The sequence below is a fragment of the Prionailurus bengalensis genome, chromosome B2, assembly GCF_016509475.1.
Source record: "Prionailurus bengalensis isolate Pbe53 chromosome B2, Fcat_Pben_1.1_paternal_pri, whole genome shotgun sequence".
Lineage (NCBI taxonomy): Eukaryota > Metazoa > Chordata > Mammalia > Carnivora > Felidae > Prionailurus > Prionailurus bengalensis.
In genome coordinates this window covers 52,253,760-52,279,240 of record NC_057349.1, presented here as the reverse complement: position 1 = coordinate 52,279,240, position 25,481 = coordinate 52,253,760, and the positions used below count along the sequence as shown (strand labels likewise).

The window sequence follows — 25,481 nt, the reverse complement described above, 5'->3', positions numbered from 1 at the left end:
AGAGGGTATTGTTGCAATGGGAATATCTTCCACAATTCACTCAGCTCAATGTTTTATTCATATATTCCTTTCTCAGACAGCTAGTGATCAGATGCAAATAAAAAATTAAGAATATATATGAAAGTGAGTTTGAACTTTATAAACCCATATTACACAATCTTTAAATGACTTTACTAAGAATAAATGTAAAATTTTATGCAGTTTAGAAAAAAAATTAGAACTATATATTATGCACCTACATAGATATATGGGTGTGTTTAATGAACTTTCTATTAAAATCTACACTAGGGAAATATTAGTTTTAGATAGAGACCTTCACTGGAAACAGGTATGAAATGCTGTAAGGTATGAGGAAATGCAGCCAAATACAGAATCTATCCATTGAATGTAGAAAAGATAAATAAAATGGCCTTACTAGCAATCTTGATATCCAAGATGAGGCCTCCATCGACAGGTGGGATAAAGGGCTACAGAAAAGAAATTAAGTGGTAGAAACAGGTACTAATTAGAAGGGCTCTTTTCTTAAGCATCTCAAAAGACTATATACATTTTTAGGAGTTTCTGTATTAATATTTAATAACAGACAGCTAGTTTTACAAATCTTTGGGAGATAATCTTTTTTTATCTTTGTTATTAATAGAGATAATAATCTCACAGAGTTTGTTAAGAAAATACCCATATTTAAGAGCAAAACTGTTAGGATCAACTGTTTATTTACAGTGTTGACACCATCCCAGGATCAAATGTAAAATAGTTTCCTACTACTCAGACATTTTGAAAATAGGTCTATAAAGGGGAAAAGTGTTGGAAAGCAGAAGGGGTTTGAAATGTTTTTATTAAAGTGAGCAGTAGCACCCTGGTCTTGTTAATTCCTGATTCTTTTGGTCAAATATTTGAATTGAAAATTCCAGCTTAAGTGGAAACATAAATGAGCGTGGTTGTTAATAAGGAAGCTGTACTATTAGAAGAGTTCTAATAAGGGAAAGAGAAACAACAGTATTCAGAAGACAGTGCTGCCATGGAGACACAGTAGACATTGGTTCATTCATTCATTCATTCATCCATTCATTCATTCATTCGTGTGTTCATTCATTCATTAACTATTTATTGAGTGGCTAATGTATGCCAACTGTGTTTTTAGGCACTGGGGTAAAGCGGACCACCTTGAAAGCTGCCTGGTATTAGTCTTGCCTTTCTGAGCACAGACGTTTCTCATTCTCTGAGAGGTGTGAGCGAAAAGAGGCTTTGGGACTGATGGCCGGTGACCAGATTTTTCCCACATGTGGATTAGAGCAGCGGTTCCCAAACTTGGTTGAAAATCGCAACCACCTGGGTCATTTTCCTTTTTTTAATACAGATTTCTGAGCTCCACCCCAGGCCCACTGAATTGGAATAAATGAAATTAGATAAAATGCATTTTAAACAAAGTTTCTAGATATTTCTGAAAATTAATAGGTTTGAGAACTAAAAATTTAATGTCCACCCTCTCAATACTTTGAGGTTGTCTTTGTGATCTTCAGGCTCTTCTTTAACATTGGAAAGAGTATTCCTAATAGAGTTGGGGAACCAGCTGGCTTTAGTGCAACATTAATGTAGAAACTCCTAACAATGTGTATAGTCTTTGTAAAACATCAGGAAAAGAAACCCAATGGTCCAGTCCTGAATCTGGGACCAAAAGCAATGATATTTTTTTAAAGACAGGACAATTAAAGTGTATAGAATATCTGATATGTAATGGACACTTTATCCACTTAATCTCATTCATACTCTAAATAAGTAGAGTTTTTGCTAATGCCTAATAGGAGAATTACAGCACAGACCCCTCACATTCTGCAGCAAGGCTATGCCACCTGCAGTGAAAGACCATTTGCCATTTGAAATATAGCCCCTAATAGTCTGCTGAGTATTATAAGATCCATTAAGGCATTGGTTCCCAAAATGGAGAGCACAGTATATCAAGGCTATATATAAATATATCAAGGCAAATAAATGTAAAAAAAACAAATTTTTAGAAAAAGCAAACTTGGAAGATTGTAGACAAAGTGAGTTGAATGAGGTGAAGAGGCATATGGAAACACCCATGGTAGTGGCACAAAGTAGGCAGATCTTTTTATCTCGAGTTAATGCCTTGCAGAGCATCTACTATAGAACAGGACCTCAACAACCAGGTAAACTGATGATCTACCCAGTAGAGGTCAATCATGCCCTCTCTTCAGCCACCCAAGTCCTGTGCAATGAGCATGAAGAGAGCAACTCAGGTGGCAAAAATGGTGGCTATGCATGGGCCCCTCAAACTAGATCATCTCTCCCTAAGGCTGATCCATCAAAGTTCTCCTAATAACACCAAACCTCCCAGCAACAATAGTGACCTACACTGTGCTCACAGTTCTCCAGGTTGGTGGCAGAATGACGATACCATTATCCCTTCACTCTGAAGGAGGCCATCATGCATATGTATTTATCTTTGTTCTTTACCATCAAAATGCTTCCCTAAATGCCTAATCCATCCTTGTGTAGATGCGTCCTTGCAATGTTTACCTTGAACTTTGCACCATACACTTCTTTCTTTCCTCCTCAGTGATTTTCTGTCACTGCAGCATGAAATGTACATTGGGCTCTACTTGGCATTCATAGATGAACTATCCACAATTTCCAGGGAATCGAGGCTCATGCGACCACTCCTCAGAAGTGAAAGACCAGATCCAAAGAACCAATACTTTCTCCTTTCTTCTGTCATGAAGACAGTTCTGCAGGGCATTTCTCCAAGCACCTTGGAAGATCCCAAAAGGATCAAGACAACTTGAAAGAGGTAGAGTGATGGTGTGAATTGACTACTCTGGACAACACTGTGCAGAGTTTTACAATAAAGATATAAGCCAAGTGGAAAATAGCTGGTTTTCAGACAGAGATCAGCTAAAAATAAGGACTCTCCAACACTGAAAGCTGACTGCTTCTAGATCCCAAATAATAAGAGATAAGACTGAGAAAGATCTCCAGGGGCTCCTGGGTGGCTCAGTTGATTAAGCATTGGACTCTTGATTTCAGCTCAGGTCATGATCTCATGGTTCATGGGTTCAAGCCCCTCATACGGCTCTGTGCTAAAAGTGTGGATCCTGCTTGGAATTCTCTCTCTTTCTCTCTCTGCCTCTCCCCTCCTTGTGCACTCTCTCTCCAAATAAATAAATTTAAGAAAGAAAGAAAGAAAGAAAGAAAGAAAGAAAGAAAGAAAGAAAGAAAGAAAGAAAGAAAGAAAGAAAAGAAAAGAAACGAAACTATAGTTGTAAAAGACCCAGTATTTTTCAGTTAAATTGACTCAAATATGCAGCAAAAATCAGATTGAAGGTATTACATTTTTACTCTGGTCTATTGTTTAGAATAGCTTAAATCATTAAATGAGAGACAGGACATGGGGGTGAGGAATCAAGGAAATAAGGCAGACTTGGGAACCAAGTCAAGAAAACACTTTTTTTTATTGTGGATACTGGCACATGTAACTGAATAAAAGCAAAAAATATTAGAAACCTAACACATTTTTAAGAGATTATGCTAAAGGAGCCACTAGTCCATTTGCAAAAAGTCTGTGACTGCTAAACTTTTAACGCCTCAAACTGTATGAACAGGATACAGTCTATGAGAGCTCCATATTCTTCAAGGAGGGCATTTTTCCCTAAATCTTCTTCAGATATGGCTATGGAGGAAGATGGATAAGGAAGAACTTTCCAGTGGGCAAAATGGGAGCCAGAGAAGCTGGTTCCTTCCCAGGTATCCAAAGAAATCCACACTGCAAGACAGGGTTCACAGTGTCTATCTAGCAGGATCTCATTACTGTGTTTTAATACTCTACCATTTTTCCTTATTTTGAATGGAAACTTTTACTGAGGTTATTTTATCCTTATTAAAATATATGCTATATAAGTATACTATATATGTATACACACACATACACACGTACAGTATGTGTGCAGTGTTTGGTGCTTGTGTTGGAGGCATGACAGGGAATAACTAGTCTTTTTTAGTCATAGGTTGCCTATGCATTATAAGGTACCACAACATCTGGATTGCACATCACCCAATATCTAGAATAATTTTAAAATCCAAAAGAAAATATTAAGTAGGTGGGCAGATAATTGGATCTGAAACTTAGAAAAGAGGTTTGCCACAAAGACTGTAAATAAGTGCAAGGGGTAATGATGTGGCCACAAAGAACATCTCCTGGGAGAAAATTAGAGGGTTACTCTGGTAGAGAGACTACAGCTAATCTTTAAGCAACATAAATATTAAATGGCCAGTTGGATGAGCTTACAAGGTAAACATAGAAGAGGCATCCAGAGTGATCAAACGATTAAGAACCAAGAGAGAAAAAATGTGTATCAAGAAAGAAAGAATTAAACTGTTATTGAAAATGGCTTAAGATTCCAGTAAGACAAAGACTTCCAGAATCTCTGACATGGATGTGGTTGTCATCTTGTAGGATATGTTTTATGAAGGGATCTGTATCCAGAGACCAGGCTAGACTGGGTAGATCAATATGTAAAAAGGGATGAAGAAATTGAAGTAATGAACACAGGCAACTCTTTTTTTGGAAATTTGGCTGTGACAGAGAGGAGACAGGGTATTAATTTGTAATTTTTTTTCCTTTCCTTTTCATTCAAATGGAGATCCTTGAGTATATTTAGAAATGAATAGAGTACTTCTATTCCTAATAGTATGACAAAATTGGCACTGTAACCAATCACTCTTTTACAAGAATATGATTAAAAAGTCCTGAACACATTTTAAATAAAAACTTCAAATGTAGGTAGAAAAAGCACTTACAAAAATTCAATGTTCATTTTTTTTTAAAAAAAAAAAAGGAATTATAGTCAAGGAATAGAAGGGAACTTCTTTATTCTGATACATAGTATCTACAGACATAATGACAAACATACTTCCTGCTAAAATGGTGAAAGAAGGTCCTTTAAGGTCAGGAACAAGTGTACCCACCATCACCATTTATATTTAACATTTTTCTGTGGGTCCTAGATGTGGAGTGGGGAAAGACAAGAAAAATATAAGAGGCTTAGACAGAGGAAACAAAACTATAATTACTGAAGAGCATATGATTACATAGGAAACACAAAAGAATTCCAAACCCGTTAAATTTTGTGAGTGTTCAAAAATGCTGCTGCATACAAATGCATACATGAAAAATCACATAAATTTCTATAATTCGATGACAGAGTTTGAAAGTGCAATAGATTTGATTTGGAAGATGTGATTTGCAAAAGCAATTGTAATATTTAGTAATATCTATAAATAATTAGAGCCAATGTTATGCAAGAAAATTATTATTGAGAAGTTGTTTTTATTGAGAAAATAAAAGCTTATCGAAGGAATCTGCATAGAGAGCACCTGGATGGCTCAGAGAAGCAACCAACTCTTGATTTCGGCTCAGGTCATGATCTCATGGTTCATGAAATTGAGCCCTGAATGGGGCTCTGTGCTGATGGTGTGGAACTGCTTGGGATTCTCTCTCTCCCTCTCTCTGTCCGCCCCTCCCCTTTGCACTCTCTCTCAAAATAAATTTTAAGAAACTAAAAAAAGAAAGAAAATCTATATACATGTATTGGAAAGCTCAATATAATTAAGAAAATACAAAGGCAGGGGCAGACTGGGTGGCTCAGGTCATGATCTCCCGTTCGTGAGTTAAGCCCCAGGTCAGGCTCTGTGCTGACAGCTCAGAGCCTGGAGACTTCTTGGGATTCTGTGTCCCCTTTTCTCTCTGCCCCTGTACCCACCCCCATCTCTCTCTCTCTCAAAAATAAACATTAAAAAAATTTTAAAACAATGCAAAGGCAAATGTCTGGTGGCAAGTGAAGAGTGGGGAATGGAGGAGTGCTGAGTGGAGGAGGGCACCAAGGGGTGGGGCAGGCAGGTAAGAACCCACCTGTCCTAGGAAAAGTAGCAGGAGGCAGGAACACACATGAGCTGAGGCTCCTTGTACCTCGCATATGTCCCAGTAGAGTTTATTTACAAAACACAAATTCAAATATACAATTATTAACAACTTCAAGATGATGTATGCAGAACATGAAGCCCCAAGCTCAGGACCCTTCTGAACACAGAGCCTTGTGTGATTGCACTGGCTACATGCCCATGAGACTAGCCGTACTGATACCCATGTATACCCATACAATGTAATTTTATTAGCTTACTGGGCCTCAGAATTTTTAATCTCTTGGTGATTCTCATCTTCGGTCAAGATTGAGAACCACTGTCCTGGGCAATATCACACATGTGTGTGTATACAAGTTATGTATCCGGCATGTGTTTATCAGTATGTGGGTGGTTACCTCTGAGTTGGGGGAGAAAGGATGTGATATGAAGTGAAACTTTAAATTAAAAAAAAATTTTTAATGATTATTTATTTTTAAGAGAAGGAGAGAGAGAGAGAGTACAAGCAGGGGAGGAGCAGAGAGACAGGGAGACACAGAATCTGAAGCTGACTTCAGGCTCCAAGCTGTCAGCACCGAGCCTGACCCAGGGCTGGAACTCATGAGCTGTGAGATCATGACCCGAGCTGAAGTCAGATGCTTAACAGAATGAGCTACCCAGGCGACCAGAACTTAATTTTTTTTTTAAATAACGGCAATGCTTTATACATTAAATTGAATTGTAGATTCAATTATTTTTCATACTTGTATTTTAAAAATTCTTTCCCAAATTATATTTTTATTCAGGTATAACATACAGTGTTATGTTAGTTTCAGGTGTGCAATGTAATGATTCAAAATTCTATACATTACTCAGTGCTCATCACCACAAGTATACTCTTAATCCCCTTCAGCTATTCTACCATCCACCTCCTCACTGGCAACCATAAGTTTGTTCTCTATTTTTAAGAATATGTTTTTTTTATTATACTTTTTCTTTGGTAACTATTAATCAGTTTTAAAAAATGTCTTTTATAGCAATGGAAATTATCCAGTTGAAGAACGTTTGACTATTCAAGAAATGATTAAAAAAATTTCCTTCTTTACATAACCCAGATAACACATAGCAGGGCCAAGATCTGAACCTGAGCATACAATATATCAGATCATCACTTTGCCATATAAGACTATGAATTCATGATAATTTTAAGAGGTATGTCTATTAGTGAATACTCACATACTAATACAAACATCTGATTTAAGCAACAAAACTTCCACTTGCCAGTACTAAAAAAGGCAGGTGTTTTGGGCAAAGAATATGTATATGGAAAGAAATAGAGCATTTCCAACAAATCACTGAACAAATGCTCAGCATCACTTATAATAAAAATTCAAATTAAAAATTAAGAGTTTTCTAAGAATGTAATTGGAATAAACTTCTTTTTCCAGTTTCTACCAAATTTAAAAACATAAAAATCCTATGGTTTAGTAACCTCACCGTTTGAAATATATTCTGTTGAAATGCCAACTAAAATGTGCAATAACATTTATCACAGCAATCAATGCCTATGGTGATAAACAATCACATTCCATCTAAATGTCTCCATTAACAGTTATAGATAAAATAAATTATGGTATACACACATGCATGCATGCGTGCATATACACCATAGGATACTATTCAAACTTTAAAAAGAATAAAGTCATCATATATGCACACACTTTCAAATGGGCCCACCATATATATTTAAGTTAAAAAGCAGGTTGTAAACCAGCATATGTGGTTTGATTACATTAAAAATATGTGTATATGTGTGTCAGTGTAAGAGAGGCATCTGTTTAAGTGTATAGAATGCATTCAAGTTATGTATGTATTACAAGAAAAAAGATTCCAAAAAAAATGTACACCAAATGTCTTAACCTTGACCCTCTCTAAACAATGGGATTGGGGGGAGGAATTTATTTATTTTTTCTGTAGACTTTAAATTGTTTTAAGCTTGTATTATATCCGTATTGCTAAGCTTTCCATTCCCTGTAGGATTTAACAGAGAAAGGTAGTCTCTTTTTATTGAAAAAAAATTTTTTTCAATGTTTATTTATTTTTGAGAGACAGATAGAGACAGAACATTGAATAGGGAAGGGGCAGAGAGAGAGGGAGACACAGAATTCAAAGCAGGCTCCAGGCTCTGAGCTGTCAGCACAGAGTCCGACGTGGGGCTCAAACCCACGAACCGTGAGATCATGACCTGGACTGAAGTCAGACGCCCAACCAACTGAGCCACCCAGGCGCCCCTCTTTTTATTTTTTAAAAATCATTATTCAAAAAGAAAAAAAAAAACTTAGTCTTTAGGGGCAGAATAGGGATTGTCCAAATCCTTTTTAGATGACTGTGGGTGCATTAAATAAGCCAACTTTGAGCAAGGCAAAAAGAGAACGCTCCTGTCCACGCCAGGTACACTCATACCTATGGACTGAACCTTTCAGTTTAACAAGGAAACACAACAGTGCTCCTTTAACTCTTTCCACTTCTGCAGGCCTCTGTCTTAACCAATTCCTCCCTGCTCCATGTTTCCCACCGCTCTCCCAGCTCTAGCTGCCACCAATTTGCTCTGTGTTGCAAGATATGAGAGAAATGTAAGTCTGTATGGATTCAAAGATGAGTAAGTAGGCAAGAGGAAGTTAGTGGCCAAATATACAATTTGTTCAGGATGCTCATTTGCCTGAGCATCTCATCTGGTCCTGCATGCAGGAATGGAGGACGCAGAAACACACTCTGCAGCGTGTTTTTGAAGCTTTGTTCTCATACCAGAACTAGGAGGTTCCAACTGAGAGGGCTTTGGAGCACACTAAACAGACACAAGCTTGCTGTCTTCACCATTTCACAAGTAGAAGAACATACTGGCTCCGAGCCAGGGTTTGGATCCTGAGTCTACCTCACCCAGCTTGGGTATAGAGCCCTGAGCAAGCCATTTCATCTCTTAGCTTCTTTTTCCTCACGTGGGAAACCAAGAAAATAATAGTATCTGGCTCATTGAATTAAGACTAAATGAGAAAATGTGACCAAAAATAAGCATTCAATAAATGCTAGGCACTCTATAATTATTTGTAATTATTATGAGTGCCTTGGATACATCAAAATGCCGATTATTTCTAGATGAATTTATGTTCCAAGTAAATGTTTTTTAAACTTCAGAGAACAACACATTAGTTAGTCATGAAATCATTTTTAGTGGGTCACAGTCAGAATTGAAAAAAATTAAAATGGAATAGAATAATAATAATATGTTGTTTTTTTTTAAATAGAAGGCATTGCACATAAAAAGTTAATGTAACATGCACTGCTTACTGTGGTGAGAAGTCAAATGAGTTTGAAAAATCATGTTTCTGAGCCAACCAAAGGTGACAGACAAAATCTTCCCTAAGTGCTCACTCAGTCCTACTCAGTTCTGCTTTCAGGTAGAGTGAGCAGAGGCTCCAGAACGTTGGACATGAACTGCTCTGATGGATGATTTTGATAACGCATAAGCCCGCTGTAGTTATCTGGGCAGTCAGGAGGCAATGGTTAGAGAAACAGTCCATTAAAAAATGTCGTTGTGCTCCTTCTCAAGTATATGGGGCAAGGGAGAAAGGTTTGTTAGAGCTAGCCCGGCCTAAGGACTCAGTTCTTATTTTTGTTTGAAACTTTGATGGAAAGTTTCCATCAAACTGTGATGGAAAGCCTTGAAATTTCCTTTAACTCTACAAACCTATCACTTGAAATTCCTACCTTCAGTAGGTAATGTTTGAAAAGAAAATCTACTAAGTTTGGTCTGATCAGGGGAGTGAAGAATGTCAAAGAGTTTCGAATTTTCATTTTTCCAAAACATTATATAGTACTTCCATGTTTCTGGATTTTTTTAAATGTCCATTTCTGTTGTTGCTCTACAAATGGTTTTGTTGTGGACAGGTTATAGCACCTAAACATGATGCAAGTCAAATACAACAATAATTAAAAACACACGGGTGAAAACCAGGCTCAAAACTAAAATTACCTTGTCAACACTGGCATTTTTAGGGAGATTATGCCCAAAGAATTAAGCTATCCCTAACCTGTAGGATCTTGCATTATTTTTCTGGATGTCCCTTAATATCCATGGTAAGTGCCATGGTAATGTAGCTGTACATATTTCTGTTGGTTTAAATTACTGTATTTGGTATTTTCCTCTGTAATGTTTTGAGCCATTTGTTGTTAAGTGCATTTAGTTCCAACAGTTAGCCACCTAATATTAATGGGAGAAGATTATTTACAGAATATGACTCAACACATATAATGCTACAATTTGCCACTTTGTACCATGATTTCAATTGAAGTACGTACATCATCCTAATTATAGAAATTGAAGAAATTCCACAGAGACCTCTGTTGGAATGAAAACCATATACTCTGAGTTGTATCTCTATCACCTAATACACATCAAATCACAATTCTGATCATATTAGCTAATGTGTATCTCTTTAGTATCTAAGAAAAAATTTTAACAAATTAAAAAAATGTGTGTATCTACATAGAGTTATAGGTATAGATATATACATATCTGTATCTGTCAAATATACATATATATAAATATAAAGATTTGGCTTTCAGTGAAACAGTAAACATCTATTATTTTCTCCTGGGAATGGTATTTGTAGGTTTGGTGGTTATAATGAGGGGCTTATGGGGATATTTCAAGACATGAACAATTTTAAGGACTAACCCAGAAGATGGATAATAGAGAAGACTTGATTTAGTATGTGATCATATTCTTGGATTTTTTTATAAGACTCATATATATATCCCTGTCAACCACCTGCCCATTCTGATACTCTGGATAAATTAAATTCCTAAATCTCCATTTTCTTGTTCCTAAAATTGAGTAAATAATACCTTTAGAAAATGTGTTTTCATCCTGTTATTACAGTTAATCAGCAGACATGTTAAAGATCAAGAGTAGAAAAACTAAATCCAAGAGTAAATATTTCACGGAGGTTGGGACAGTCATATAATAGATTATTAAATTAATGATCCTCTGATGAATCCAACCTTAAACATACACATCCTTGTATAGTTCCCTCTCACAGTGACTCAGAGCCTGGCCATGTGACTTTCTCTGTCCAATGAGACGTTAGCAAATATGACAGAAGCAGACAATTGATAAGTATATGCACATAGGGGCTTAGCTGCTAGGTATGCTACTATCAACGTGTAAGATTCTAGGGTCGACTGCTAAAGAAAAGAACCATATATCCCAGCCAGTAGCACTTGCTAAACACCATCTTGGACTATCCACCCTCAGCTGAGTCACTCAATGACAGTAGCCACTTGAGTGGACCCCAAGCAAGGCCATCAGGAGAATCACCCAACTAAGCCCATTGTGCAGAACTGTGAGCAAATAAATGGTTATTTCAAGCCACTACATTTTGGGGTTGTTATTCACAATAGATACCTGATATTTTCAGTAATGTGGTAAGAGAAACCTTTCATGCTATTGATATTAAAATCAGTAAATGAAAACTAGGAGTGACCAATCATATACATTAAAAAACATATACCACTCACATGTAAATGAATAAAACAGCAAGTACACAAAACAATCAAAAAATATATTTTAAGATAGAAAAGCAAACATAAGGCTGCCTTTGTTAAATTTCCTATGCTGGACTAGTACTTTGTGCTGCATAGACAAAAAAAAAAAAACCATGTATAATTTACTGAATATGTAGAACTTACTGAAACATGATCTTCTATGAAGCATATGTTGGAAAATCTTGCACAAATATTCTTCACTTTGTGTGATGGTCCTACAGGTGCACTGCGCTTGAAGGACTGTCCCCAAGATCCCAATGTAAGCTGCTTTGCAGTCATCACTCCCTGAGCAAGTGAGATCCTGCTTGCTTAAGGTACTGATGCAAAACTCATCTTCATGGCACTTTCTAGTCACTTGCTGCCAGCATTTCCACTGAAATGTTCTATAGCGCCTCCTAGAAAGAATCAAGAAATGGAATTGGTCTGAATGATATCTCACAATAATATGTGGAGCTGCCTCACCTAATGAAAGACTGACATAAAACAAAAAGCCCTCCAAATGCCGGTAGATAGCCGAAAACAAACTTGGTATGTTCAAGCATCCCAAAAGAGACTGCAAAAGAAGAGAAATCTTGTGAATTATTTTCCTTTTGTGATGAAAGACAGAGGCTAAGTTTAGGATTTCCTGGATGAATCATCTTTCATTACTAATTTTATTTCCATGGGTGATGGTGAGCAGTATGAACTACTTGGTGGACTTATTCGCAATATTCTTGAAGCAGAATGTGCTTTTGTGGCTAACATTTGGTCACTGTCTCTTACCAAGTTATTTCATAGAAGGCTCTTGACCTTTCCAGCCAATTTTCCTACAGGATGGGAAGTACTGCACTATTTCTTAATATTTCTAAGCAGACTAATTAGAACTTATAAAATACTTTGAGCTTCTCTAGTAAGAGCTAATTGAAAAAAAAATTATTAATTTATTTAATGACTGAGAATCCATTATAACCATATCTATTCACAACTTTTCTATGTATTTGATTCTTGCTGTTGTAGCTTGGAATAAAAGTCTAGATAATGAACAACAATTTGACTTTTAAAATGTTCACAGAAAGAAGATATTCTCAGTGGAACCAAGGATATTAATCTCCCTCTTAATATTGATCACCTAAAATTACTTCTTACCCTTTTGTGAATAGGTCACTGTCAAACATGCATGAAAATCTTCTGAGTAAATGACATTTATCTTGAGCTTATTTGTCCACAATGTGATACTCTGCTTAAATCCATAACTATTTTTAATAAGCTCATATTTTAAGTAACCTTAAAGGAATCAGCTTTTTAATGTAATGGCAAAAATTTATTAGTATCTATTAAAATTTATATTTAAAAAAATCCTACAAATTTTTTGAGCCAGCAGAATATGTTCCTTTAGTTCAATTAAAGGTTATCTAGAAATGTCATGTAAATATAAGAAATTTATATTTGTACCTAGGTGTCATTTTTTTTCATTTTTAAATATATATTTTGCTACATTTAAGTTGTAGGAGTTATCTACTCATGGAAGTTATTTCATTCAGAAAATTAGTCGTGATATTCTGCACAAATGCTGAATTAAAGGATATCTTAAAATTAAAAAATCATACAATTAGTACACATTACCTATATGAGTTAAAAGATGGCAAAAAATTATATGATAGAAATTCTTTTCCAGGTTTAAATGTTTTGATGTACAGTGTTTCATTACCCTTATTTTCTTGATATACTGCAGTTTTCTATTATTTTGTTCAAACAATTGTTTAAAAGTATTTTTTGAAATGGAATTATTTTGTTTTCATTTTTGCTATTGATTTCTGGTTACATTGCAAAATGCAAGAGAATGCAGTTGGTATCATTTCTGCACATGGAATGTATTACATTTGCCTTTGTGACCTAATATATCGTCAAATTTTGTATTACATGGCACTTAAAGTAAGTGTGTACATAGTAGAGGTTTGCTTTTAAAAAATAAGTCGAATTTTTTAAAGAATTTTTTAAGTGAAAAATTTTAAGAATTTTTTCACTACTTTCTTGAATCATACATATGATACTATAGTGTACTATAATTTTCTGTAAGCTCATAAACATATATAATTGGCAAAACAGGGAGCCTGGGTGACTCAGTCAGTTATGCGGTCCACTTTGGCTCAGGTAATGATCTCCTGTTTCTTGAGCTCGAGCCCTGCGTTGGGTTCTGTGCTCACAGTTGAGAGCCTGGAGCTGCTTTCAATTCTGTGTCTCCCTCTCTTTCTCTCCTCCTCCCCCACTCCACTCTGTGCCTCTCTCTCTCTCTCTCTCTCTCTCTCTCTCTCTCTAAAAAATAAACATTAAAAAAATTGTAATTGGCAAAACATAATCTCATCCCCCAGGATACATCTATTGGACAAAATGAGTTGAAAAATAGTCTTTATACTGCCTTCTTTGGCCTTTTCAAATAAATAAAGGAGTTTCAAAACCTAATATCTATTAAAGAATCTGGAATGGGGACAGAAACTTTATTTTGAAACCCAAATGCTCTCCTCTCCCCAAGTACAGGCTCTTCAACAACAACAACAACAACAACAACAACAACAACAACAACAAAAGGCAGATAAAGGACAACACTCTCACTGAAGGAATAGTTTATCATGTGGAGTTTTTCATCTGAATTACATTAAGTTAACATAAATGCTAGAAATCTTCCTAAGGCAAAATTTGCTTGAGAAAATGACACGATTTGTCTTTTCACCTTGACTACTCATATTGCATCATATTTCCATCACCTCTATAAAATATTCATTAAGGGACTATTTACACATGGTGAAAAGAAATCTAGACTACAACAGTTCTTCCTCTCTGAATTAATCCATGAAAGACAGACATTATATAAGAAAAGACACATATATGTACATTAAAAATCATAAAAATTGCAAGATATGCAATTGCATAATTACATGATATTCAAAGGTGGAGGGAAACGAGATGACGTCTTTTAAGTGCCTCTAGTTTTGCAGACCGTGCACCAAGCATTTTGGAGTGGTGGTTAAATACAGGAGTCCTTTTGGAGAAAAATTACCAACTCTGTACCAATCAGTCTGAAAAGGCATGGATGCCCAGATGAGTTGAATTCAGGAATGTGTATATCAGAATCCGTCATGGGGCTCCTCAAGGATTGTAATAGCAGATCCCATCACTTGCCAGTAAAATACTTAATTTGATAGGGAAGCTAAGATATATTGTGTTCTGAAAATTAAATGCAAATAACTATAAGATAATGAGGAAGTATACCTAGGATCTTGGCATTGGAATTAAGTAAAGCTGGATACCCATTCATGGAGACATCTGATATTTTTACAGGAATTGTTTAAAAAAAAAGTTTTCCTGGCTATGAAGATATTATTAGTTTTCATTATTTGTATAGGTAGATGATTAACAGGTAGATGTAAATATTCTATTTGTGATATGATAAAAAGGGTAATCAAACATTTTTACCATATTTCACTGATTATAGGAGATACCATTATCTTATTACAACTGAAATAACTTATTGGAAATTAAATCGTTGTTTTAATTTAATAAATATTTTCTTGTCTTTGAGCTTAAGACTCATTCCAAAGATTTTATAAATTTTAAAATGTGTAAAAAATTACATCTTAGAATCAATGAACTACAATATTTCACTGACTGAGGACTTTTGAGATAGGAGTTTAAAAAATCTAAATTGCATTGTAAAAAAATTTTTTGTCATGAATTTTTTATTCACTCAAGAGATCGCCTTAATAAACCTCAAAATAACTGATAAACTTTTATAAAATGAGATCCTCAAATAAGACTTTCTTAAAAACTTTGGCAATTTTCGGGGCGCCTGGGTGGCGCAGTCGGTTAAGCGTCCGACTTCAGCCAGGTCACGATCTCGCGTCTGACTTCAGCCAGGTCACGATCTCGCGGTCCGTGAGTTCGAGCCCCGCGTCGGGCTCTGGGCTGATGGCTCAGAGCCTGGAGCCTGTTTCTGATTCTGTGTCTCCCTCTCTCTCTGCCCTTCCCCCGTTCATGCTCTGTCTCTCTCTGTCCCAAAAATAAATAAACGTTGAAAAAAAAATTAAAAAAAAAAAAAAACTTTGGCAATTTTTGGTGGTAAGTTGACACAAAAACGATGTCAATGTTCTGGCACTCTGCTTAGATATTTACTCCTCATGTTACAGAATGTGTGTTGCAGAAAAGCGCCTGTCTTTTTCGACAAATATTTAGGAGATCTGGAGTTATTCTGAAAGTTGGAATGGTAGAGTAAAGGAGTTTAATTAAAAAGCTAAAGAAAGCAGTTTGCCGAGAATCAGTCCCTTCAGGAAATTGATAATAAATCTTTTAGCTCATTTGCCAATGGTTAAGGCAAGGTGACAAATGTGACAATCCTTACTCTGAGCTATCACACACTAGACTACTCTTCTATGTTAAATGTATATTTTGACCTTTAAATGATTTTGCTGTATGGAGTTTTATTTATTTAAATTAAATTAAATAAAACAGTCCTTGCTAGAAGGCACTGGGCAAATTGCTATGAAGAATTATTCCAAAAAGAAGCACAAGACGAATCCAAACATGATATGATTTAATGCTGGTTGTGAAATAAAGCTCCTTTAACATGGTAACAGCAGTGTTACAAATTATTTTGATTCATCAAATTTATTTAGTATTCTTCTTTCCTGGATTTTCTTACTCATCCAAAGAGGTCCAATTAACTGCAGATTTCTTACCGTATAAAAGATAAATTCACCTTGAATATACAAGGAAATGTGTTAATGAAGACTGTAGTGAGGAAAAGAAAAAATCCAGTGTTGAATTAGATTTATGGTTCCCGGGAGTAATTACCTGGAAAGACTCAGACTAGTCTCAACCAGCAGCAAGAGTGGAAGTTGTAATAAGCGAGCCAGATCATTCATACTTCTGCTCAAAATCCTCCAGAACCTGTCCATTTTACTGGGAGTCTAAATCAAGTCCTTAGTATCCCTCTGGGCCCTAGGAGACCTAGGCAGGGCTGCCCCACATCCAGTTAAATGCTTAACTGCAGCTCATCTTGCTGTCCCCCATACATTCTCTGCCCTCACTGCTTTTTGAACAGGCCCAGTTTTTCCCACAGCACTGGCTGGTCTGTTTGGTATCCCTGTTTTCAGATGCTTGCTGAGACAGGCTCATTCCTCCACTTCCTTAAGTCTGGTAAGATGGTCCTTACTGGGACCACCCTGTTCATATTGCAACTCTTTCTGCCCATTCACAATCTCACTTATTCTGTTTTCCCTCTTGGGGTGCTCGTCTCCAGAATACTCATTACCTTTTAATATAATATACATTTTCGTTATTTATTATCTCTCTTCCCCCACTGGAATATAAGCTCCGCGGGACAAGTATTTTTGTCTTTTGTACACTGATGCCTAGAGTAGAAGTAGATGCTTGATAATTATTTATTTGAATAAACAAATAAGTGACTAACATTACTCCCTTGGAAATCAAGGGTGTGAGGTTGGGAAGAGGAGAATGGGTACATTTCTGACCTCATGGTGTACATATGTGCTGGGGATGTCCAGACTAGGCTCAAGCTACCTTCTCCTTCCTGATCTCCAGCCTAGGAGAGAAAGACTAATTTTGAAGTTTGAAGAGTCACCTTGTCAAAACTCTCTGACATTTAGCAGACATCATAGCAAAAACCAAATTAAACTGACATGTAAGTCTGTTTATTTATTCATTAGTCTAACTTGAATGTCTAATTTTAATAATGCTATTTCATGGCTACCAAATCTTGACTTACTGAATTTGCTTATTCTGAAAATATATTCTGCATGTGAATTTCAAAATGGAAGCTACACATGTACCACACATTCAAAAATATGAATTGTCTGGCTTTGTTTACATCATGTTGGATGACGGTGGGAACTGTAGCTAATGTAATGAGATCAAGTGTTAGGACTGGACTGTAACAAATAAGGTGCCGAAATAAGAAAGTAAGGTATGCGTGTTTTTACTCACCTGCATAATTCATCATTTCGGCAGCTGTGAATTACATTGAGGCAAGTAGGGGGTGGAACTATGTTCACAGCACATGGCTTGCTGTGAAGAGCTTCTTTGGACTGCTGACAAGGTATATCAGATGGAGCACAGTCACAAAAAGCCAACATCTGGGCAATGTTAAAAGGCATACTTTGATAGAAGAACCGTATGGCTGCTTGGCAGTGTTTCACATCACATAGATTTCCATTTGCTGAGCAAGCTTTAAGGTAAGGGGCCAACTGTGCGTTACAGACCACATCCCCTACGCACGCCTCTGCCACTTCCAAACAGGACTGGATCCCTTTGATTCCTGAAAGCAAAGATATGTCCAGGTCGTGGAAAAGTAAACATAAACCTGTACCTACAGAACCTGCAAAACACTGTAAGAAGTCTATGAGCAACACACAATGGTGTAACAATGTGCTACTTTGGGCACACAGTATGTGTGTGGTTTTGTTTTGTTTTGTTTTTAAGAGTTCGTATGAATTTACTGAGGCCTGAGTAGTGGGCTATTTGAATCATCCTTCATTTATAATGGATACATATTGTGATCCAGAAGTGATGGGAAGTGTGTAGAGCCAGAACAGAGTGGAAAAAAAAAATTCTTGAGTCCAAGTTTCTCAAATGTAAACAATAAATCTTCAGAAATTGCATGTGAGGTACATAGCTTATGGTGAGTTCATGGGCTCAAATCAAAATGATTTTTGTTCGTTCTGTTGTGCTTTTTATTTTGGGTGAAAATATTGACTAAAGGTTCTGACTGGATACATAGTTACTCTAGCAAAGAAAGATGTTCAAGTTCTGGAAAACACAGCTACATGTGAGTGCCCCCTGCCACCAGACACATACACACAAAAATAGTTAGCCTCAAACAATTTATGTGATCAAAATACCAGTGAAATTTAACCCAGATCTAGTTTTTAGGTTTAACTGTAAAGTATTCCTCAGCATAACTGTAAATAGAGGATGGATGGGGAGGCAAGTTGCTTTGACACATGAGCTAAACAAACATAAATGTTGTTGCATTTTGCAATATTAGACTAGTAAAAAGCCACACAATTTATTTTGTATTGGCATATCTTTAAGAAAGCTGGCAGCCATGCTTAAAATCATATTGTCTAGTATTTGCAATACAGATGGAAAGTACAATATGTAAACATTACCATTATAGGGAAGAGTGGTCAGATTCCACTTGGATTGATTATCCTCTTTCATGTTATCTAGAAGGAAAACAAAGAGACCATTTCATTAGTGAATGATTTTTTTTAATTTAATAGAAGTATGCAGGCTAAGTTTATAAATGAATAATCAAGCAAAAATAAGTACAAGCCAATGGAACACTTATTTAAGACTTGATACTCAAAATTAGTAGGTGTAGATGAAGAAAAATCAACCCCCAAAGTATCATTCAAGTGAGTTAAACAGCCCTCTCTGAGGATTCAGTTACTTGAAGATTTAAACAAATGCTAACGACCAGGCCATGTGCACTGAAGTAAACAAAGAATCTGGGGAAAAAGAACAGAAGGAATATTGTCTGAATCAAAAAAATTCTTCCCAGCAGGGTCTTAATTAAATTGAAATGCAATTTAAAAATGATTTCCACCTCTGATTATCTTAATCTCTTAGAGTTCCTAGGAATTATAATCATAGAGTTAGAGAAGTGCATTGCTAGAAGTCAACTCAGTGGCCAGCTACTTCTAAACTATTTCAAGAAGCATTGGTTGAGTTCCTACTATGTACCAGGTACGATACTGAAGACACCAATGTGTAGTCCCTATCATGAAGCATTCACAGCTTGCTATGGAATATAGACATATAAAGAAAAATCCAAACAAAACATAAGGAGCACTAATATACATATGCATAAAGCGATAAGGGAATAGTATGGTCAGATTTGCATTTTAAAATAAAAGTTCAGAAGCACCTGGGTAGCTCATTCAGTTTGGTGACCGACTCTTGATTTCAGTTCAGGTCATGATCTCATGGTTTGTGGGTCTGAGCCCTGTGTGGGGTTCCACACTGTCAGTGCAGAGCCTGCTTGGGATTCTTTCTCTCTCCCTTTCTCTCTTCCCTTCCCCTGCTCCCCCTCTCTCTCAAAATAAATAAACTTAAAAAAATAATGACTTCTGTTATTGTGTTGCAGTCTTTCCAGGCTCCTTGTATTGTTCCATCTGTTCTCATTATATGTGCTTTCTCCTTTTTATACCAATAAAATCTCAGCTCACGAATCACAGTGCTTCTAGATCCACCCTCCTGTGTCACTGAGGAAGCCTGGAATGTTCCCTCTTCTGCTCTATTATTCCAGATTGAGCAAAATCCCAATAAGTGAACCTCAGAGAGTCATACAGCTTTTGCAACAGATATAAAAGTCTAGGCTAGACTTCCATCTCTGCTTTGGCACTGATTGGTATGGAGATGCCACTGATTACATACCACATATTCAAGAGTCTGTCATTGAAACATAAATAAATCCTGAATTTACTCACTTTTATGGACTGAATTTTTATGTTCCTCCAAAATGTATGTGTTGAAGCCCTAACCCCCTATGTGGCTTATTTGAATATGGGGTTAGCCAAGGTCATAAGAGTGGGGCCCATCTGATAGGATTATCATCCAAGTAAAAAGAGACACTAAGGAAATCTCATGTCAGGATACAGAAAGAAACCACGAAGTCCAGAAGCCAGGAAAAGAACTCTCACCCAAACCAGCCCTGCTAGACTGTGATCTGGAAGTTCCAGCCTCCAGAACTGTGAGAAAATAAGTTTCTGTTGTTTAAGCCACCCAGGCTGTCGTATTTTGTTATGGTGGTCCCAGCAGACTCATATACTCACTAAGTGGGTAATTATTAGAAACACAACAAAATATTTATTTTAGCATGGGAAAATAAATCCCATCATGGATGTGTATTGTTTTATCTGCTATGAGTAATTTGGGTAAATTCTGGGCACATTAAATCCTAATTTCATATGGTACATATATGAATATACATTTTTCCCGGAGGATATTTTAAACAGTAGCTTAATTGCTGAAGAGGAGCTAAAGGGCAATATGTCACAGTAATAAATCAAAGAATGTACCAATCAGATCAATCTCTGAAAGAGAAGATCATATACATCAAAAAAAAAAATACACATGTTCTTTTTTATTCATCCACTAATATCAAAATATATCCAGAATCTGCTATCTTCTCACGTTGCTACCACCCTAGTCCAAGTTAGCATGAATTTCTCTGTTGACCTCTAGGTCCATGGTCTTATTTATCAGCTATAAGTGAAGGATGCACCCCATCCCTGGTTTATACCTATTGTACAGATCTCACCTTTTTATGCCATACATAGAATTTAGACATCAATTCCATACAAGGGGCTGCCTAATTTGATGTATTTACTTGGTTACTTAATAAACATTTCAGACTCAACCTGTCCAAAACTGACATCTGACTTCTCTGTCCCTCACTGAAACCTCTTCTTCCTGTAGTTGTTCCCATAGTAGTTAGCAAAAATAATGGCAACAACATCCTTCTAATAACTCAAGATAAAAACCTTGGGATCAACTTCCATTTCCCTTCTTTCTTGCATTTCCACATAATTTACTAATATCAAAATATATCTTGAATCTGACAACTTCCCACAGTGGTCCATTGTCCATCATTTTTTTCTTGCTGCATCATTATACAAGCCTCCTAACTGGTCTTCCTACTTGAGTCTTTGCTTCTCTTCAGTCAATGATCAACATAAAAACCAGAATTATCCTTTTAAAGGTATAAATCAGATCATGACGATCCCTTTGTGAAAATTCTTCAGTGATTTACTGTATCACTCAGAGAAAGAACCAGTGACCTAGAAATGACCTAGAAAGCCTTCCATGATCTTGCCCCTGTCTTATTTCTGATATCATCTTCCACATCTCTCTCCCTTATTCTCTCCTTTACCTATGTGTCTCCTTAGCTCTTCCTCAAACTTCCAGACAGATTTCCAGTTCAGGACTTTTGATTCCCCTTTTCTTCTGACCTAATTACTCTTTCCTGAAATATCCACAAGGCTCATTTCCTACCTCTTTTCGTCTTTGCTCAAAATTCATTTAAGGTGTAACTGTCTGGCCATCCTATTAAAATTACAAACTACCCACTCAGACCTCTTTTTTACCTCTGCTTCATTTTCTCTTAGCATTCATACTGTTTGAAATATGAAAAATACTAAGATACCCTTTTTGGTGACACAGGTTCTCATTTTCCCAGCTGCTGAAAGTATAGTTGCGTGATGACTCACACTGGTTATTTTCTAGGCATTGCCCTCATGTGAAGAAAGTGCAGCCAAGGTTACACATTTTCCCAGAGGACAGCTCATATCTCAGGACTAGCCCACAGGAAGTGTTCGAGGATCTGATCCCTTGCCTCAATAGGTGACATCTCTGAAAAGCCATTCCAGGTCCAACCTTCCTATGGAATAAAGTAAGTTTGCTGTGGCTGCTGTATGAGTTTCAGCTGTTCCCTCCCTCTGATCCTGTTTTCCTCAGTTCCTTGTTGCTTTTGTTTCCAAGCCCTCAGGCCACACACATCTTTTGTGTGCAAACCTCTGTTTCAGAGTCTTTTGCTTGGGAAGCCTATTCAAGACACCCCTCAATATAGAATGTAAACTTCAAGAAAGGGATGATTTCGGTTTGTTTTGTTTACTACTTTCCCCCCAGGTCTTAGCCCCAGGCCTAGGCATAGTAGGAACACAAAAGAAATATCTATTAAATAAATACATAATATTACTTACCACATTTTGTCTATTTATTTTTCAAATCCCCTGAAAAATAATAAGCTCCTTGAATGAAGGACAAGTGTTTTGTTTTGTTATTGCTTTTTTTTTTAATCCTGCTGCACAGGACATAGCACATTATAAATATCTCGTGAGTATTTGTTTAATGAATGTGTAATGCATGCATAAATGAATGGATGGATGAATACAATTAACATTTTGTTGGGGCACCTGGGTGGCTCAGTTGGTTAAGCAACCAACTAATTATTTCAGCTCAGGTTCAATCTCATGGTTGGTAGGATTCGGCCCAGTGCCAGGCTCTGCACTGACTATGGAGCCTACTTGGAATTCTCTCTCTGCCTGTCTGTCTGTCTGTCTCTCTGTCTCTCACACTCACTGTAAATAAACAGACAAACAAACTTTAAAAAAAGATGATGCTAAAACCTTTTAGCATTTGCCTCTTTCTTCATAATCCCTTTGGACATATTCATGGCATCATTTTTTAAAAAATTTTAATTTTCAAAGAGAAACAGGCATAAATGACAAAGTTGGAATTAGAAATTAAATATTCTTTACCTAATTCATATTCGTGATTACATACTTAATGTTCCTAAATTCTTCTTGTGTGTACCAACCTGAAACAATTTCCTGGCTGAATCCCTCTTCATAGTCATCACTGTAGGCTGGAACTTGATTCATGTGAACATCTAGTATACAAATATCTTCAAACAAACTTTTCCAAATTTCAATACACTCTACTTTTGAAGGGTTGTTGCAATGACAATTCCACAAGATCGTTTCTTTCAGACTTTCTCTTAATGCTGCACACGTGTAGCCTCCATCAAGGGTCTTGCATTGTTCTGATTCTCTCCCACAGGTTTTCTTAAAATTTTCATACAACAGAGTGCAATGTTCCGACTCCTGGCACATATGTGCTGCTGTGACACAGTCAATCTTTTTTCTAACCATTAATGATGTGTTTTTCTGATGGAACCACTGTGTGATATTCGACTGTGAAGCCAAATGTAAAGACAGTGCTGATTCTTCTATAAAGTTAAAATAAAAAAAAAAAAAAAAAGAGAGAGAGACCAAAAATTAAATAATTTAATCTTACTAACTGGCCTGGGTGGCTCCATTGGTTAGGCATCGGATTCAGATTTGATCTCATGGGTTTCATGAGATGGAGCCCCACCTTGGGCTCTAAGCTGACAGTGGGAGCCTGCTTGGGACTCCCACTCTCCTGCTCTCTCTGCCCCTTCCCACTTGTGCATGTCCGAGTGCACACTCTCAAAATAAATAAAATAAATGAATAAACAAATATAGCATATAGACTTATCTTTTATAAATATTCTTGTATCTATTGTCTTTCACAAACCATTAAAATTTTCAAGAGAGCTATTACAAATGAACCCAAGTTTTTAAAAACTGAAATAAGGGGTGCCTGGGTGGCTCAGTTGGTTAAGCATCCAAATCTTAATTTTGGCTCAGGTCATGATCTCATGGTTCATGGGTTCCAGTGTTGTGTTGGGCTCTGGGCTGAGAGTGCAGAGCCTGCTCTCTCTCTCTCTCCCCCTCTCTTTCTGCCCCTCCCCTGTTCACACTATCTCACTCTCAAAATAAATAAACTGAAAAAAAATTTTAAAAATTTTGAAATAAAAACACTGATTATAGTTTATGTAACCACATAATGGTAATGCTCAATCTCTTTTAATGACATTTTGTCTTCATCATTTATTTTTGTTTTTCATTACATTTTGATGACGACTGGTAGAAATTGTGTGTAACTTAATACTTATAAGGCAACACATTATTTCCCTTGCATAAATTTTTATGGATTTCCATCTTCTCCTAGAAATACACTCAGTGTTTCTCTGTCTTCTAAAAATATTTTTATGTTTCCCTTAACAAGCCTTTTCAGCCCTTGGGGGTTATATGCCTCACTGAGCATACATGTTTTACTGGACAGTTCAAATGAAGTCATAATTATATGAACTTTACACAAAAAAGATAAGAAAAACAACTTCAATAGGAGACTCCAAGTCAGCTTAACATAGGCTTTCAGAAGTATACTATTTCTAAAAAGTCTTATCTTCCTCTAAGGCACTTCAAGTAGGTCTCCACAATAAAAAACAAAAAAATCCTTGACCCTACAATTCTTCCCAAAGTAACCTTTTTCCCTGTGGCATTTTGGTCTAAAACTAAAATATTGTTAAATTTTGGTTCATTAAATTAATTTTCTTATACCTTATAAAAGGTATAAGACCTCACAGCCTTAGTTTCTACAAATGCATCATATTTATGCAAGATAAAGGTAATATAACCAATTTCATGATATGAACATGTTTACTTAAAACCTGCTAGGGCATCCTTATAAGCACTATTTGGAGCCAGCCTCTGTACTGCGTGTGTTTTAAAAAATACACTACTATAGCATTTTGCACATTTCTCAAATAACAGCTCACAATGGATTTTATAATTATATAAATCAGACTCCTTTACTAGAACAGAGGTCTTCTTTTCTATTACTTTTGGCTAGCATATGCTGGGTTGCATGAATAGGATGGATGTGAATTAATGCTGTTTTCATATAATTAGTTCTATTACATTGATAATTATATACCTTGAAGTAATCTGTAATCCTGTCTAAATGTCACCAATCAACCTATCTAAATATCTATCTTTCTATCTATATATTTAATCAGCTGGACTAAATTAAATGACTTGGCTAAATGTCAATTTTGCTCTACTATATTTTCAGCTAATCAAGAGCAGAGACTGTTTCATTCATCTTTATATCCATCCTCCAGCATTTATATCTACACATGTTAACTGAATAATAAAAACTTTATGAATAGATCCATGATTTAGGTCCTCAAAAATATGTTTAAAAATTTTAAATCCTTATGTTATGGTATTATTGGTTATTTGCTAAGTATCAGGTACTGTGCTGGGTGCTTTATCACAGTAAGTAAAAAAGGAAAAAGAAATGCCAAAGCTGATTTTTTCCAGAAGTTTACAGTATATTAAGGAAGAATGGAACAATACACACCTATATATGTTTGGGAATGTTTTGAGAATCCAAAGAGGGAAGGTAGGGAAAGGAAGAAGGAGGTAGGCAGGGGGAGGAGGAGGAGGAGGAGGAGGAGAGGGAGAGAGACAGAGACAGAGATCGTGTCTTGGAATGATGACCAAAAAGTTTGTGGAAGGTGTTATAGTTGAGATAGG

The 25,481-nt window shown here is 36.3% G+C and overlaps 1 protein-coding gene across 2 annotated transcripts in view; it reads right to left on the bottom strand.

Moving 5' to 3' along the window:
- Positions 1-25,481, bottom strand: part of GFRAL (GDNF family receptor alpha like) — a 61,556-nt gene that overhangs the window by 21,857 nt on the left and 14,218 nt on the right. For both annotated transcript variants that reach the window (XM_043591674.1, XM_043591673.1), the window contains 4 exons: positions 22,892-23,302; positions 18,678-18,734; positions 17,494-17,824; positions 11,662-11,912 (listed from right to left, as the gene is read on the bottom strand). In XM_043591674.1, the coding sequence (XP_043447609.1) occupies positions 11,662-11,912; positions 17,494-17,824; positions 18,678-18,734; positions 22,892-23,302 (1,050 nt within the window). The remainder of the gene's footprint in view (positions 1-11,661; positions 11,913-17,493; positions 17,825-18,677; positions 18,735-22,891; positions 23,303-25,481) is intronic.